The sequence below is a fragment of the Carlito syrichta genome, unplaced genomic scaffold (genome assembly GCF_000164805.1).
Source record: "Carlito syrichta isolate Samal-C Ts95f unplaced genomic scaffold, Tarsius_syrichta-2.0.1 Scaffold104742, whole genome shotgun sequence".
Lineage (NCBI taxonomy): Eukaryota > Metazoa > Chordata > Mammalia > Primates > Tarsiidae > Carlito > Carlito syrichta.
The window spans coordinates 78,192-97,756 of NW_007048838.1; the positions used below are offsets into that span (position 1 = coordinate 78,192).

General features: G+C 36.3%; 1 protein-coding gene across 1 annotated transcript in view; it reads right to left on the reverse strand.

Moving 5' to 3' along the window:
• FBXL4 (F-box and leucine rich repeat protein 4) overlaps positions 1-19,565 on the reverse strand; it is an 81,702-nt gene that overhangs the window by 42,867 nt on the left and 19,270 nt on the right. The window contains exons 3-5 of the mRNA XM_008065803.2: positions 18,395-18,978; positions 10,206-10,551; positions 5,460-5,704 (exon numbers count right to left, since the gene is read on the reverse strand). Of these exons, the coding sequence (XP_008063994.1) occupies positions 5,460-5,704; positions 10,206-10,551; positions 18,395-18,906 (1,103 nt within the window). The 5' untranslated portion in view covers positions 18,907-18,978. The remainder of the gene's footprint in view (positions 1-5,459; positions 5,705-10,205; positions 10,552-18,394; positions 18,979-19,565) is intronic.

The window sequence follows — 19,565 nt, forward strand, 5'->3', positions numbered from 1 at the left end:
CTGGGCAGTGAGACCTCATCTCTACAATAAATAAAAAAAAAATCAGCCGGGCGTGGTAGTGCATGCCTGTAATCCTGGCTACTCAGAAGGCTTAGGTGGAAGGATCGCCGGAGCCCAGCAGGCGAGGCTGCGGTGGCCGGGAGCGGCCACTGCACTCCAGTCTGGGCGACCGAGTGAGACTCCAACTCAAAAAAAAAAAAAAGAAAGAAAGAAATACCTTGGCATCTTCCCAACCAGAGAAATCAAAGACCTTTACAACAAAAACTACAAAACACTGCTCAAAGAAATCAAAGATGACACAAACAAATGGAAAAATATTCCATGCTCATGGATTAGAAGAATCAACATTGTTAAGGTGTCCATCCTACCCAAGGGAATTTACAAATTTGATGCAATACCCATTAAATTACCAACAGCATTCTTCTCAGACCTGGAAATGACAATACAGGAATTCATGTGGAAACAAACCACCATGAATAGCCAAAACAATCTTCAGGGGGAAAAAAAAAAAGCAGGAGACATCACGCTCCCAGACTTTAAGCTTTAATATAAAGATGCAATAATCAAAACAGTCTGGTATTGGTACAAGAATAGGCATATAGAACAATGGAACAGGACAGAGATTCCAGAAGCAAAATATCAATTTCTCAACCAACTCATCTTTGACAAAGCCTCCACCATCAACCACTGGTGAGAAGAGAACCTGTTCAGTAAATAGTGCTAGGAAAACTGGCTAACCACATGCAGAAAATAAAAACAAGACCCCTACCTGTCGCCATATACAAAAAAATCAGCTCTAAAAGGTTCAAAGAGCTAAAAGTAAAACCTCAAACACTAAGAACCTTAGAAAATGCAGGAGACACCCTTATGGAAATTGGACTGGCAACCAATTCCTGATCAAAACACCAACCAAGTGCCCATGCCGTAAGAGATAAGATAAACAAGTGGGACCTCATCAAACTGACAAGCTTCTGCAAAGCCAAAGTAACCAATGAGAGAGTGGAGAGACTACCCACAGACTGGGAAAAATATTTGTCAACTATGTATCTGAAAAAGGCCTAACACCTAGGATCTACAAGGAACTCAAATGTGCCAAAAAGAAAAAAAACAAACAGCCCCATTAAGAAGTGGGCAAAAGACATGAATAGATACTTCTCAAAAGAAGACACGTGAGCAGCCAACAGATACATGAAAAAATGCTCAGCCTCACTAATCATCAAAGAAATGCAAATTAAAACCACACTGAGATACCACTTAACTCCAGTCAGGATGGCCACCATCAATAACTCAAAAAACAACAGATGCTGAAGAGTATGTGGTGAAAAGAGAAGATCCTACACTGCTGGTGGAAAATTCCTCTCTGTGGAAAATTCCTAAAAGATCTAAAAATCAATCTTCCATATGACCCCACAATCCTACTACTGGGGGTATACCCGGAGGAACTCAAATCACTCTATGAAAAAGATACCCCAGTAGGGGGATTAGGTACATTCCCAGTAGGGTATTACAGGGTCATATGGAGGGTCAATTTTTAGGAATCGCCACACTGTTTTCCACAGAAGCTGTACTAGTTTACACTCCCACCAACAGTGTAGAAGTATTCCCTTTTTGCCACATCCTCTCCAGCATCTGCTATTTTTTGAGTTATTGATGATGGTCATTCTGACTGGAGTTAGGTGGTCTATCAGTGTAGTTTTAATTTGCATCTCCTTGATGACTAGTGAGGCTGAACATTTTTTCGTATGTCTATTGGCTGCTCATATGTCTTCTTTTGAGAACTGTCTATTCATATCTTTAGTCTACTTTGTAATGGGGCTCTTTGTTTTTTTCTTTTCAGCACTTTTGAGTTCCTTGTAGATCCTTGATGTTAAGGTCTTTGTCAGACATGAAGTTGGCAAATATCGTTTCCCAGTTTGTGGGCTGTCTCCCTGCTCTCTTCATGGTTTCTTTGGCTTTACAAAAGCTTGTCAGTTTAATGAGGTCCCACTTATCTATCTTATCTCCTAAGGCCTGGGCACTTTGGGTTTTGATCAGGAATTGGCTGCCAGTTCCAACTTGGAATATCATGCAACCATAAAGAACAAAATCATGAACTTTGCAGCAACGTGGATGGAATTAGAGTTTATAATACTGAGTGATCTCTCACAGAAACAAAGAGCTGAGTATCATATGTTCTCACTCATAAGTGGACCTTGAACAACTACTGTATTACTGTAGGAAAGGGATTGAAAGTAGCGGGAAACTGCGGGGAGGAGGGTGGGGAGTGGGTAGCTGGGACTGACAGTAGTAGATATCCACCTGGGGAAGGGGTGGCACACCTTATCAATAAGGGTACCTGCACAATGAACATTTTATACCTAACCCTGAATTGTACCCCACAATTTCAAAATAAAAATTAAAAGAGAAAAAAAAAGATACCTGCACATGCATGTTTATTGGAGCACTGTTCACAATAGCCAAAACATGGACCCAACATTGCTGCCCATCAAAAGAGAACTGGATAAAAAAATGTGGTACATATTCACGATGGAATATTAAACAGCCATAAAGAAGGACAAAATTATGAACTTTGCGGCAATCTGGATGGACTTAGAAGCTATCTATAATACTGAGTGATCTATCACAGAAACAAAGAATCAAGTATCACATGTTCTCACTCATAAATGGACCTTGAACAACTATTGTAATACCATAATAAAGGGATTGGCAGTAGTGTGAAACTGCCAGGGGTGGGCGGGGGCAAGACTGGCAGTAGTGGGAAATTGCCGGGGAGCGGGGGACATACCTCATCAACAAGGGGACCTGCACAATGAACATTTGTATACCTATCCCTGAAGTGTACCCCACATACTTAAAAGAAAAAATAAAATAAAATCCAGTTAAACAGTTTTAATGTGTAAGGATAATGTTTTTAGACAGCAAATATAAACTACATCAAACTTTTTCCCAAAGACATGCTCAAAACGCAGCTCATCAACATTGATCTCTAGTTTTAAAAATGTGGTTTTTTTCTTTAAAGTATTATAAATAAGTCATCTTCACAGTAATAAGCATAAATAGACCAAAGTTATTTAAAGATTATTCATTAATAATCAAGCGATGAATATTTATTGTTTATTCTGGGAATACCGCCTACAAGCCATAATGAGGATCAATTCAGAAGTCAAGTCATGGGGTCCAACAGCAATCAGCAGGCAAAATCCAATATGCCCCCACCCAAGAAAAGACCCTTTCTCCCTGTTATTAAACTTTTTATTTTCTTAATAAGAATAGTGATGATTCAGGAATGCTATCAAGATTTATGGTTTTACTGGCCGAAATACTATAGCAAATAAGGAGAACTTAAATTTATGTATTCATTTTTGTGATTATTCAAGCAGTCCTACAGCAACTAACCTGGATGAATTGAAATGGAAGAGAAATTGCTGGTGAAAAAGCAAATTGGAGCTCTAACTTTACAAAAGAAGATCTTTATCCATTATTACCTAAAATTTAAAATACAGTACAGCCAAGTTTCCTTTTTACAACGAATGTTTCTTCTCATGCACCAGAATAAGCTACATAAAGAAAGTTCTAAGAATTGGTTTAATATGGCCTTTACATTTCACTCATCACTATCATGGTCATATGAAGCTTTTTTTTTTTTGAGTTGGAGTCTCACTCTTGTTGCCCAGGCTGGAGTGCAGGGGCATGCTCAGGGCCTCCACAGCCTTGACCTGCTGGCCTTAGGCGATCCTTCCACCTCAGCCTTCCAAGTAGCTGGAACTACAGACGCACACCATCACACCTGGCTACCTATGAAGCATTTTGCCAAAGAAGCTGGACTTCAGTCACTCACCAGCAATGTTTTCTTTACTGTCTGCAATCATTAGTTATCACTTTGTTATTTTATTTATAAAATATATACAGCATACGTTTATATTAGTTTCATTATCTTCTCTGAGCCTGACGGCACAAACTATATTACGTATCTCACAAATCTCTTTACATCATCAACAATATCCACTACATGCCTTGCACACAAAGAGTGAAAACAAACAATAAATTCCTAAGAGTGGAAAACGTTGGCAAAGAGCTATGAAGGTAATTAAATTACTCTAAAGGTCCACATAATATACAATAATGCTTACTGACATCATTTGTTCTTTCTGATCTCATATTCATTAAGCCTGTTTGTGATAATATATGCTCTAAATATTTATCGCTAACATTTGCTTCAGTTCTTCTTGGTCCCATTAGTAGAGAAAAAAATTTGCAGCTGAAGTGTGTGTGTTTGGGGCAAGGAGAAGTAGAAAGGACTGTGTTTCACTGGACAGCTGCTAAATGTCTAGCAATGAGTCCCCTTCCCTGGCTCCACTTCTTGCAGAAAAAGAAAGAAATTCATTGTATCCATGGCTTCCACATATGTTGTTTGCGTTATTTTTCACTATGATGCATAAACTATCAGTGTTAGCATTTTGAACAATTATTACTATTGCAAACATTATTACTTCATCCAGATCTAATGATGTCAGACATTTATTTCTGAAACTTCATCTCTATTTTTACAATCTGAGTCAAAAGGAAACAAGACTCCCCATACAAATTTCTAATTCATAAGCCACTATTCAAGAATGTGTTCACTGGGGGTACACGAAGGGATAGGTGTAGTTCATTTTTCATTTTTAAAAATCAGGATAAAAGTGTATTCATTAATTAAAAATAACAGATAATTTCCCTAAAGTTTCTACTCCATTATTTAAATTCACAAAAATGGTGGGATTATACAACATACAATGAGAACAACCATCATTAAAGTTAAGAGAAAAACACCTGTTTGTAGCATAAGAAAAATTACTATGGCATTAGTAAATGAATATGCACTTGTGCAAGCTTTCAAATGTTTAACAGGTGACATTTAATAGTAAGGAAACTAAATGCTTAAATAGAAAGGAGCAGAAACACCTGGGCAGGTCTGCAAGTGTGGTCGTCTATTTAGCATGCAATTGCATTTTCAACATAATTAGTTCAAATGAGCTTCTAAATCTAGGTGATGTATTGCACATGTAATTAAGATTTAATTTAAAATGTTCTATAATAAATTGTTTTCCATTTCTGACAAATCACATTAGAGAGGTAGATTTTGATTTGGAAATAGTTTTTAAAATGTGTTAATCATCTGTGCTGAAAATATGAGAAAGAAAAAAACAGGAGTTATGTTGAAAGTTATGAGAGACTATAAAAATATGAGGTAATACAGTTACCCTTCATGTTATGAAATTTAGCTGAAGAGAATCGTAAGATACATTCATTTTTATAAGCAGCAGCATTCTGAACATGATAATACACAAAATACATTTCTTTTTTATTTCTGTAAGATACATAGTATATAATTTCAAACTTTTATTATGAATACTACAAAGTAAAATATAGCCTGCTGGTGGGGGGGAAAAAAAACCTCAACAAGTCTTTCCACTAACCTGCTAAATCCTGCAACAGAGATAAAGCCCCTATTACCAGTCCAAGATAAATTAAGCCACTGGACAAGAGTGCATCGAGCCTGTAGAAATTCCAGAGAGGTGTCATTTAGTTTTGCCCAGTATGGCTGCAGATTGAGGTGGATGTATTGTAGAGGATCACAGCAGTGCTGGTTTAGCAGTTTGCAAGTCTGCGCTAATCTGCACAGATCTGGTATCGTAAGATGATTCAGAATCAGTTGAATGAGCTACATAAGACAGAGAAACCAAGATCATCAAGAGTGAAAAACAGTAAGCATCTCTTTATTAAGCATATAACGTGATCTAATAAGAAATAAAGCGTCATATATTTTATAACAATATATTCACATAGTAAATAAACCAATATTCAACAGAATTACTAAAATGAGAAGAAACCACACATACATTTGACTATATGGCATTTCAAAACTCTTCAAAGCATACTCAACTCATGCTGACTATTCATTTTCTTTTCTTTTTTTTTCTTCTTTTGAGTTGGAGTCTCACTCCGTTGCCCAGGCTGGAGTGCAGTGGCACGCTCACAGCTACCCCAGTGTCAACTCACTGGGCACCGGCCCTCCACCTCAGTCTTCCAAGTAGCCGGAACTATAGGCACACACTACCACACCCAGCTAATTTTTTTGATTAATTTTAGAGATGAGGTCTCACCAAGTTGCCCAGGCTGAACTTGAACCCATGGGCTCAGGCAATCCTCTCATCTCAGCCTCCCAAAGTGCTGGAATTACAGGCTTGAGCCACCGTACCTGGCTGACTATTCATTTTCTTAGGGTATAAAGACATTCTGGTAATCTGTTGAGTAGTACAGTTTTTCATGGACTCAACAGTTACTGAACATCTGCTACATGCTAGACACTGGTGACAGGAAAGAGTGCTCATTCTCAAAGTGCTTCTGGTCCAGTGGGGATTGATAAGTACAATGAAATGTCTTAATAGTTTTGATAGATGCACAGAATGCTTCTAAACCCTAACACAAGCCACAGGCCTGACTTCAAGGGACAGTGTGCCTATTCCAGGAAGGTTCCGTTTTAAAGGGTTAGGGGCAAACCAAGTAAAGAGAGAGTCTAGCAGTAAAGACTGGGTTATGAAGAGCCTCACAGAGGAGTCTGGATTTGTCCTAAAAGCAATGAGGCATTTGTAGGATTTTAAACTGCAGAGTGACATGGTCAGATTTGTGTTTTAGATCATTGCAGAGGGTGCTACTAGAAGAAGGGAGGCAGGAAGAGAAACTACCCAGGGCGCTAATGTAGAATTCCAGAAAAGAGAAAATAAGGGCTTTGATGAAGGAGTAATAAACAGATACAAATGTTATCAAGTAGACAGAATCAGACATTGTGATCTCTAATCAAAATTATTTCCTTGAACTAATCCAAGATTTGTTTTTTCTTAACAGTTGGGGGCTTCTAAACTAGTTTTCAAAGAAGTACTGCTAAACAGCCTATTCTGACCCCCCTCCCAAAAAAAGACAAAAAATATTAACTATTTGCTAAATGTTAAAAATCGTATTTAGGTGAAGAGGCTTTTAAAAATACAATGCAGTGTATTTATCTAACTGAACTTTTGTTTTGTAATTAGCCTAAATATAAATACTCTTCTTCCATTTTTTTTTGTTATCTTAGTGTTGTATTAATTTCTGGTCAGAATTCTATGGTTTTAGGCCAAAATATTACAAACCACAGAGTAACAAAAATATGATCTTTAAAATAAGTTTAAAGAGGGTTTAGCCAGAATACCCCTTCTTCCTGATATTTCCTCTTAGTGATTTTCTATCTACTGAGCTTCCCAACCTGTTCCTTGGCTATAAATTCCCACTTGCCCATGCTATATTCAGAAATGAGCCCAATCTCTCTCCCCCACCACAAAATCCCATTGCAGTGGTCCCTATACCTATCACAACTGAATAATTTTTTATTTAATAAATCTCACCATCTAGATAAACCTGTTGTAAAATATTACACAAACAAAACAATCAAGTAAAAAATTAGAAAACTTTCACATTGAAAAAAAGTAGAAAATAAGAAGTTTCTTCCTCTCTACACTCAATTCTCATCTAACAATTCCTCTCCCCAGAGGTAAGCATTGTTAAAGGTTTTTCTGATCTCTTCCAGATAAATATGTATGACTGGATTTTCACTAAAAGAATGATACTGTATACACTGTTCAGTACCTTGCTTTTCACATTTAATGATATATCATGTAGATCTTACTCTAAATATACACATCCAGACCCACCACAATCCAATTCATTGATGTGATTATTTTCTCACTGATGTATTTTCTGCTTTTCTCCTGTTGCAAATATTCTGGCAATATCATTGTAATATTGTGTATGTATTTTCATCTTGGCAAACTTTGCAAATATATTCTTAGGGTAAATTATATATATTTAAAAGTTTTGATACAAGTACAAAATTGCCCTTCAGAATGTTCACATCAATTCATATACCACAAAAACTGTATAAAAGTACCCTTTCACACTTATCAAACAAACCAAAAAAAAGGTACAGAACTATTTGTTTTTATTTGCAGTTTTTTTTTTAAGCTACAGGAAGCTAATCCTTCCCCAAAGGAGTTGCCAATATATTTCCTTTCCTTCTTTCCTCTTGGTCTGTTCCTGGACTCTATTCTGTTCATTTACCTACTCATTATTTCTCCCATATTAATAGCCCTCTAGGTAAAATAAATAAGCATTATTCTAAATGTTTAAAAGTATATGCTGGAATTCAGTCGATTGCCTGGTTGCAAATGAGGATCAGGACTAAGGTCTCTCCCTCACTCTTCTGTTCTAGAATTTTACTGAATATTTTCCTTTTTTAGGTGAACTTTTCAATTTAAAAAATTCCGTTTGCATTTTAACTGAGACCTCATTGAATACACAGATTAAGGAAATTTGATGCTTTTACTTTATCTGCCTACTCAAGGGCATGCTCTAACTTTTTAGCAAAAGTAAATTATTTACAAAGTCTAAAGTATCTGTGACTCCCCTCAACTAATTTTGCTGAATACTGGAGCACCCTGAAACCACTGTGTAATTCAGCACCTTGAAGACCACTGGCTGAAGGCATAAAACGCAAACCTCTTGCTTAAATCCAGAGAGCCCTCTCTGATGCAGCGGAGTGGTTGTGCCCTGCCACGCGAGTTCCAATCAGTCATCTATGTACATGGAATGGGGTCTCCAACCAATTCCACCTCTTGCAGCTTCCCTATCAAATCCTGTGGTTTGGCCATACTGAAATACTGGAGTTCCCAAGTCACAGTTTCACTTCTCACCTTTGTACATTCTCTTCTATCTGCCTGATGTTCCCCTCTGCCCTTCATTTGAATGCTAGGTGCCAGGCATTTTGTTCCAGGTCTGGACAAAATTCAATAAACGATCTAAAATGTATTTGCTCAATCTAAATTTCTATTTTATAGTCTTAGAAAGTGGGAAAGAATCGAAGAAGTGATTGATACTCCTTCAGATGAACTTCTCCCACGGCAGCACGACAGACCCTCCTCAGAGCCCTGAAGAACACCACCATCAGGGTCTCACACTCCCCTGCCTCCCCAGACTCAACTCTTCCATCATCATTCCTCTCTCCTCCTATCAAGGGTCAAATGTCCTTGCCCAATCTGGGAAGCTTCCTGTCCATAATATAGGACTCGACTGAGAAGGCCTAGGTGGGATGCTACTCATGTGGCTTACTGACTGAATTACCTTGGACTCTTAAATTCATCTTTATGTGGCAACTTTTGCGACTTCACAAGATGTTTCATAGCATTTTAACTGTAAAATGTTAAACAGGCATTATAGGTGCTATTACTGTTAGGCTTTCAAGAGACTGCCTTATCATTCCATGCAGGTTAAACTATTTGTACTATACAGTGAAATCTGAAATGCCCACCAATTTGGAAGGGGGATATCAAAGTTGGTTAAAATTTGATTCTACATATTTTTCTTAAAAAGGAAATTGATTATATGCTTTAACCACATAGCAGTTTTCAGTGGGAGACAGAAATGCCTGACCCTATTCTCACCCCCAGGTACTATTTGGAAACCGGTGGGGAGAGGTTTTGATGTCACAGGGCTCTGGAATGCTACTGGCATTTGATGCCTGAGAGCCTGGTATGCTACCTCTACCACAGAAACACCCCTGTAGAGACACACTGAAAGCAAGACTTCAACCTAGACATTCAAAAAAGTATTTCCTAGGTCAAAGCACTCTGTACCTTCCTACAGGTAAAACTATAGGTAGAAGAATATAGACTAGAACTAGTAGAGAACAAATGACACAGAAACTGCGGGCTATTAAAAGGAATAAGTGTTTACCTCACAATCTTATTACTAGTTATTTCTATAGCAAAGCATCTTTAACATAACTGATATAAAGTTAAGCATGTATTGCCCATATTTACATGGTATAATGTGAATTAAAGTGGAGTACAATTTATTATTGGTTTATGTAGTTAGTCATTGTTAACTAGTGATATAAAAACATATATTTAATAGTTTCTCCAGAGACACTAAAGCTAATCCAAAACAAAAGCAGTGAAATTAGTTAAACATCATTTTGTCTAGTTTTTCCAAATGCAAAATATACAACACATCAGATTACATACACCTTACCAATACCCAATTCTGATGATATCTAGCAAAATAAACATTAGTATTTAAACATTAAAAAAACTATAGTGTATGTCCAATATTGCTGCGGAACATTTTTGGCTTACCTCATAAGGTAGTTTATCAAAATACCCATTATTTGGCTCTTCCCTGAGGACAGCACTGCTAAACTTTTTGTTAAGATTGTCCATTCCACAACCATCCTTTTCTTCACAGATGTCGTCTTCCAGATCATTCATGTCAACAAGTGAAGTCTTGAGAGAAAGTACTGGCTTATCCTTCGTACCATGTAGCACAACTGCATCTAATTCAGTGTAATAATCCAGAAGAGAACTATTTACTTCCAGTCGTATAAGATTTGTGGGAAAATTTATCTGCTTAATACAAGGTTTAAACTGGCGAGCCTGGGAAGCATTCACCTTCGTAGGTCGCTCTGACCAAAGAATCTCCCATCTGCCAAAAAAAGAAACTTCCCTATAATACAGTTTAGAATGAGATTTACTGGCACCTTATGGTTATGGCCCCTTGCCCAATACATCACAGTGTGAAACAAAGTTATCAAATAAGGTGAACAGAATCAAACATAAGTATTGTTTCCAGGATATGAAAAACCTGGGGGGGGAACCTAAATGCCACATAAACCTTATTACTTAAATTATTTTTACAAGTCCCCAAACAGTCCTTTTTTTTTGCAAATTTCACATTGGTCAAATTAAAGATTGGAATATGTAGTTAGACGTATCTGAAGAACAACATTCAGTTCTACGAGATATGTAAACCCAAAGTGAGGATAAACCACACAGGATAAGGTTCTCTTGTACATGTTCTAAACCAACTACAGAAACCAAACTGGCCATCTTGCCTCACAATGATCTACTGAACCAGCTTTCCCACTGTGTGACGGGCCTAATATAGACACAAAACTTTCATGTTATCTTTGATGTTTTTTCTCTATTTTATCAAGTCATTACGTTTTGTGAAAATTTTCAGGAAATTGTCTGTTTATATATGCCCTTCTCCTGAATTTCCATGTTTTTCATCTTCTATACATCCTTGTACTCCTGTTCCAAGCAAATATCTAACACATAACAGGTAAATAATGTTCTCTCCTCTCCCTCCAAATGAACTCCCACTTCCCAGCCAGATTAATCATGACTTTCCATACAAACTTACTTCTACCTTTCTTTGTCTTTGCTCATGTTGTCTGCCCCCAATGAAATGCCCAACCTACTATTATCTTCCCATCTATATTTCAAAGCCTAATTCATATTTCATCTCATCTAAGTCTTCTTATAAAACTATTTTCCAAAATTATTTAAAGATTTTTCTTCACATAGTATCATCAGGTATTAAGCATTCTCATGTCAATTAACTATTTCTCTAATATTGTTTCCTAATTTAGCAAAGAAAATTAAAAGCACAGATCGAAAAATACTTCAATAATCATCTTTCCTCTATTCCTAATTATTTGCTTTGACTAGCAGAATTTTTTAGTAAAGATTTTATGTCAAAGAATAAGCATATTTTTAAGTCTCTCTATATATTACAAACTACTTTCAAAAAAGCTTATGCCATAGTATACAAGAATGACCACAGAGGCAGACATACCTGTAATCCCAGCACTTTAGGAGGCTGAGGTGGGAGGATTGCTTGAGCCCAGGAGTTTGAGATAAGCCTGGCCAACATAGCGAGATCTCATCACTACAAAAAATAAAAAGCCAACTACTCACGGGGCTGAGGTGGGAGATCTCCTGAGCCAAGGAGGTTGAGGCTGTGGTGAGCTATGAGCACATCATTGCACTCCAGCCTGGGTGACAGAGTGAGACCCTGACTCAAACAACAACAACAAAAAGAAAGTAGGAATAGGAAAATTGGTCGTACTCTATAATAAATCTTGGGAGGCAAGGGAAGAGTTCCTAGGAACAGAGCAGACTATGGCAGGTTTAAAGAGGAAAGAAAAGTAGGTTGGGTATCTTCTTCCTATGATATGACAAAAAAAAAAAACTTGGGAGCACCGATCTGAACCTAAGAAGTATCCCTTAGCAAATATATTTAGCAAATATGCTAAAGTCAAAAGTTCTCAACAATGGAACTAATCTGAATACTCTAATGTAAATCTATACAGTAAAATAGAGCTAGTCATGTAGGTACAGGGAACTGACGCAAAAAAACATCTAAAACAATGGTGGGAAAATGTAAGCCTGATTTGGGATGGCTTATTTCCAAGAATCACAGAGTAAATCATGACATGCATGAAGAAATCCAAAATTTGGTTTCACTCATTCTTCTGGTGCTACTGCAAACTGACACCAGATAATGTTGGAGGAATGTCTCATGTCCAAGAAACGAGGACCATTCAGAACCCTGTAAAATAACTGCCTGCACTGGTTCACAGCACACGGGTACTAAACTAGCCTACCTTATAGTTTAGCTCCAATGAGGAGCTTTTGTGAGGCTTAGCAGAAACACATTTGAAAATGTAATATAGAAATAACCTTCGCCAGGTGCTTTGTAATAAATAATATGCAGACAATACATGTTCTTTGTGTATAATTTGAAATACATTATGATGTAAATTAAATTATAAAAGTACAAATATCTTAAAGAAAGGCATTGATTAAAGCATAAATATTCTATTTTAATAATGCATGAATCTACTGAATTCTCTATCTACCTTGCAGAATATGCAAAATAGACAAGGTTAAGATGATGCTTTGAAATGACTTCCTTAACACTTCTAGTGGGTTTAAACATATTAGGATTAATGCTATTTTAGTATCATTTTTGCTTCTGACTTCTATAGAGCATGAATATTATATAGTTACACATATATTGGAAGTCAAAAATTATAACATACTTAAACAGAACAACATCAGGATCTTATCAGTTTTTAGAAAGATTTAAAAATATATCTAAATATAAAAAAATTTCCCAAGTGAATCAGTTTTTTTATATTTTATTTTTATTTTTGTGGATAACCTAGAAAGTAACAAAAAACTTGATTAAAAAGACAAAATTATTTTATAGGCTTGCGGTCACTTAAGTTAATATAACTGTGAGACCAATATAAATTGATTTTGTGGTATCTACATTAAAGTTAATTTTTGTTCAAAATTTCCCAATAGACCTAGAACATATTACTTCAAAGTTAAAAAGAAAAAGGCATCTAGTTTACCCAACAAGAGAATACACTAATTTCTTTTTGTTCTGAAAAACAGAAGCCAGAATCTTAAAAACTAGTCAATGAAAACAAGAAAGCAAATGGAAACATACACACATGTATATGCAGGTACACGTACACACAGTCAGGTACACACACACACATACTACACACACACACACACACACACACTTTTCTGGAGATAGCTCCAACTTTTAAAATCCCCAGACCTGAAGCAGTATTGACAGGATTAAACTCCTTTAAGTTATAGCCTTGTAGTCTGTACCTTTACATGTTTACCATTCTTTGCATGCATTGTATTTATCTACTGGAGAACTCTGACAAAGTCTAATATACTTTTAAAGTATTTTAAATCTAAAATTTCATATGTGCAAAATTCAGCCTAGAATCCCTTTCACCTTGTGCTTCAATCCGCATATGGAGCACTCAATTCTGGAATGGTAACCAACAGAGCCCACAAAATACTCTTTCTGTTGACTGCACTGAATGACTGCCGTGTGTCCTGAGCTCAGAAACAATAAACAAGTCATGATCTCTGACTATTGACCTGCTGTTATACCTTTGAGAAACGTCTCCAGGGCAATCAGGAGGCTGCCGGTAGACAAGAGAGGAAGAGAGATGTTTCATTCTTGGAAACCAGAGGAAGCAAGATTTCTAACTTGTAGTCAGGTTTGAAGTCAGACATATGAGTACAACAAACATCCCTGTAACCAAAACTTCTCCTGCTAGTAAGAATATCTAGTATTTAGTAAAGAAAGTTCTCTTGCCAACCTTGTTAAACTTCACTATCTGAAAAGAAAGGGATAGTATAGGAAAATAAATAGAAGTAAAAGAATCTGGTATTCTGACAGATGTATCTACTCACTCCCTGCCTCTCAGCCCATCTTTAATTATAAACTAACAAACTAACAACCTGTTGCTAAAAAAAAACGTTAGCCAGTGAAAAGCCTGGTCAATTCTGATTTAAATGACAAAATCATGTTTCTTGGACAAATTTGTGAAACACTTTGGTAGCAAATTCTCTCTGTAACAGCCTCTTTTTTCTCCCGGCTTTCTTAATGTCAACATTACATATATTTGAAGTGCTTTGAACACAAAAAAATTCACACCACTACATTTCACTTCCAGATAACTTTATTCCAATCAGTTTATTTCACGTGACCTAAATTTGTCACCTTCTCCTTCTCCTTTTCCCTCTTTCTTCTAAATGGTAGCTCTGAGCTAGCTAATTTTCGGACTTTTGTACAAGCATCCACTGAAGACATTATCCTCAGGACCAGAATACTCCAAACTACATTTTTTCTTTTCCTCTTAATAAAGCATGAGAAAAAAATGCAAAAGACTGAGATCTGGTAGAACTTCCTGTAACTTTTCCACTTCATTCACTGAACAAAGAAATGCAATCAGATGAAATAGGAAAAGACTACTTTTGCATTTTGAATGTTCTAGGGCTGTAAGAGATCCATTTTCTAAGAACAAATTCCTGAGCTACTCCAACACACTCTTGTTTGATAACTCCTAAGGTGGGCATAAACCTGTGTGCTCAATTAAAATAGGCATTCTAACCCAGTGGTTCCCCAATCAAAGTGCATGATGGAGTTTTCCATCATTAACTGTGAAAAGGAAATGTGCATTGGTATATACAAAAAACATGCTCACACATAAATGTTCTTGTAAAATTGCTAACTGCTCTTTAGTGAAGATTCTGTTCATGCTCATTTCCATATAAACTGAAGTCTCTTTTATGCGATAATGGTGATGACAAATGAGATTGGTATTTTCACTTATATTTTTAATGTATGCTAATTTAGCAAAGTAAATAATCCCACAACTTAAAAATCCCTAATTTTTATAATCATTACCATGTTTACTAGTCTATTGTAGCTGACCACCCCAACCCAGCTCTATGTGCCATCCATCCTCCAGATGGGTTTGCTTCATTCCTAAGCACTTACACCTGTAACCTTCTTCACAGAACTACTTGGGCCTCTGGAGCCTCTTCATCAGTGGCATATACCTGGAAGACCTTCAGTCCTTCCCACTGAAGAAGACTGCAGGAGTGTAAGACTCCAGATCCTAGCAACTTTGCCTCCCTGCAGACTGGGACTTCATATGAAACTGCATCCACACTTGACTTCACCATTATGCTTTACCCCCAACCATCCTGACTGATTCTCCTGGAGCACTTCCACAGTAAACTGCACTGACTCACTGTCTCAAGGTCTGCTTCTGGGAAACTTGATCTAAAATATTTATGAAATCTCAAAGTCTAGACACTACTAATTTAGATCTTAAGAATGTCACTCTCATGCTGGCAGCCCTCAGTAGCTTATTCTCTACATTCTTGAACTTTTCTCACTTCTTCAAACACCAGGATCTCACCTCATGTTTTCACATTTGAATATGCTATTCTCTCCCCCTTTTCTATCCACACAGGCGCCTCACTCAACCCTCAGATCTTAGGCAAGTCAGTTCCTCAGGGAAGCCTTCTTTGAGCCCCATAGATTGGGTTATCTCCTTGCCAATACATGTTCCCTACAATCTCATGGTCCTTTTCCAGACTGGCCTATAAGCTCAAAGAACAAGAGTTACCTTTGTCTTGTTCTCTATTTTGATCCTAGCAATGAACTGGCAGAGAAGGTGTTCAATAAATGTTCCTGATTGTCTAAAGAAATTCACCAAAATGTTAACAGTTATAAATTTGGGCAGAAAAATTATAGGGCTTTTTGTGTATATATTTTCTCTCTCTTTTTTGTGTGTGCTCTTACCTCTTTTTTTTTAAACAATGAAACATCTATTGATTTCATAATCAGCAGAATTTAAAAAGGTCTTTCTTATATTGCAGTAAGATATATTGGTCTCATTCTTTTTCTCTTAAAATCTAGTGATATTTCTGCAGAATAGAGCTAAAAATCAGTAAAGCAAATTAGAAGTACATCTATAAATAAAGTTTTAACTTTAATCACAGCCGCACATTTATAACTCTCAGGAACCCAAGAGCATGATTTGCACTCAAAATCAGTTAAACAGTCATTAAGTTTTACATTGGAAAAAAGACACTACATGTTTCATAGATCTCATCCCCAAATCTGTTCAGCTTTGCAGGAAAAAAAAAAAAAGGAGATAACTGTAAGAAAGAGGCAATGAATGACAGTTCTAATAAAACAATTTTCATATAAGAAAAGATCCTGCCCAAAGTACTACATTTTTTTCCTCTCAGGGAAAAAACATCTGTGTATTAAAGAATACTGGCTTTCTGAGTTAAAAAAAAAAAAAGATTCATTAATAACATTGCTTACAATGAATTAGCAAGGTAGTTCTGAAAAAAAACAACTAAAGATTATCCTAGCAGTCTCCCAGTTAAGTTGCACTCTGTTTTCTGGTAGGCTGTGGAGGTGTTCCCTTGGAGTTGAGGGACAGACATCAAAGAAGCAGCATGTCACAGAGGTGGCAGCTGATCCCTAACTCACTCCTCCTCCACTGGCACCTGGGGTCCCAGAGTTTAACATGTGCCCAAGAGCTGCACTCAGGCTAGAAAAAGATCAGAAGGTTGAGGATTTTTGTGTATTTTTTCACTGTCCACTGACACATCTCCAATACGTAGAACAATATCTAGCACATAGTAGGCACTAAAATAAGTAATAAATGAGTGATTCAATAAAGTGATATAAGGATCCAAAAACTGATAAGAACCATGGGTAAATAATATGGGTAAATAATATGATAATATATAAATAATAATAAATAATATGATCAGATAGTTCAAGGAAAAGGAAATATAAATGGCTCTTAAGCCATATGAAAAGATATTCAACCTCAGGAACAATACAAGAATTGTAACAAAGTTAACATGAAATAACATTTTTCACCTACTAAACTACAAAAATACTGAAATTTATTAACATACTCTGTGGGCAAGGCTTTGGCAAAACACTCATGTACATACACTGTTAGTGGGAATATAAATAGTATGGCTTCTTTTGAAGGAAATTTGGCACTATATATCAAAATTACAAATGCTAAAAATTAAAATTAAATTATTAAAAGTTACAAATGTTAAACATTACAAAATTATCAAATTACCCTTGGCCAAGCAACCCTCCGGGGAACCTATCCCACAGATCTACTTGCACACATCTGAAGTGATTTATAGTGAGGTTTTTTTCCCTGCATTTGTGTTTGTACTAGCAAAAGACTGGAAGCAACTAAGTTCCCATTAATGGGGGACTGGTGAATAAGCTGAGGCTCATACATACTATGCATTACTTATAACCATAGGAAAGAATGAAGAAGGTCCCTTTGTTCATATATGAAAAGATCCAATATGTATACTAAGTGTAACAAACAAGGTATAGAACACCGTGATTAGTACACTTACATTTGTGTACAAAATATATATATTTCAACTTGTTTGTATCTGCACAAATAAACTCTGGAAATACACAAAGAAAGCTGAATGAAGTGTTTTGAGGGTAAAAATGGATCCTAGGCGCATGGAGAACAGGGTACGCGCAAGACTACGTTATGTCCTTTTTAGATTATATCTGTAAAAATTAGGAGGTTGAACAACAAGAGAAAGGAGCTGCTAGGAAAATTAACAGGCTTGTACAAAGAATGTAGAAATTACTTAAAGCAACATTTATTTTTAAATGAACACACTCATTACAAAAACATTCCACAAACATTAAACCTAATCCCCTCAGGACCTCCTCTGAAGTATCACTCAATAAACCTGTTTTGAGTTGTTCAAATTATTTAAAAGCAATAACATGATGCCTGTTTGAAAATATTTCTGAAGTCATGCTTCCTATTAACTTCTCAGAATGGTCCACTTCCCTATTAGTTCAAACTGAGTTTGTCATTTTTGGTAAAATCTGTGACATACAAATATCACAATCAATGAATATTATACTTTAAGGTATTACAGGTATAAAGCACACATTAAATCTTCATATGTATAATCTCTCTTTCCCATCAGGAAACTAAGGAAAATGTTTAAAATCAAATGCATTTAAATTATTTAAGAGAAGGTTCCCGATAAAAAAAGACCTCCAATGTTAAAACAGCAGAAACCTTTCAGTCGTTTAACTTAGGTCATTGAAAAATGAGTCTTACCTTACTTCAGCTAGTGGACTTGGGGAATAGGGATTTGCAGAACAAGCCAGAATTCTAATGACTGCTCCAGGATGATAGGTTTCTAGAACATGAACAGCTGTAGGATACACCTGTTGTTCAAAAGTAAGTTCCACATAGTCCTGGCTCTGGAAATTAGGTGATGTCCTCTTGAATGGCAAGGAAGCACTAGGACACTGATCCCACCATGTCCCATAAGTTCGAAACACTGCTGTTTGAGTAAAGTCACCAGAACTTGGGAACACATTTGGCACACCTGACAAATTCCACATGGTATAGGACATACTATTCTCACTTCCATAATGGGAACTGAAATCCACCACTTCTTTGACATATTGGACCACCTCTGCATTGAGAGGGGAAGTTCGGTTGTTTGATTCTATAGTTCTATGGCTGTTCATCATTTCTCCTCTCGTAGCTGTTCTGGCTCGGCGCCGAAGGCATATATAATAAAACATAGTCAGAACTGTTAACATGGGAAAGACTGGTGACATCTAGATGTGAATTATGAAGCTTCAAAAGGTCAGGTGTCCTCAGTAAGATGCATGAACTCTTTGAAGGATGTTCTAAAAAATGAATGGCTTGGTGAAGTAAAATCATTTAAATAAGCAGGAAAATGCATGGATAAGGGAACAAACAGGTTTTACACTCAATGTAATTTCCCAGAATGAAATTAAAAAAGAAAAAATTTAAACCACAAATGTAAATGTCTGGTACAAATAATTTAGCTAACGTATTTTTAAGAAAACTAAATACTGTAATGTATACAACTTTATGCTATACTGAAAGCAAAACTAATATAAGGCAACAGCAGATGTATAGTTCACAAAACCCTATTTTATACAAAATTATAACTATCACTCAAGAAATATTAAATTCCTGAATTTGAAAATTAAAACTATTTAATCCATAGAGTGAGTCACTAAAATACTGCTGTAAGTCCAAAAGATTCTTAGGAATTGCCATAATATCACATTTCAACAAATGATTACTATTACTCTCTTCTAAACATGTTAAATACAGATTTAACATAATGGGAATATAGTTTTTTGGTGCTGAAGTTAATCCAGACCAACAAAATGAACTGCCTTACATACCACAGATCACCAAACAGTGTTTAATTTATAACTCTTAGCATTATCTGTTAGGGTAG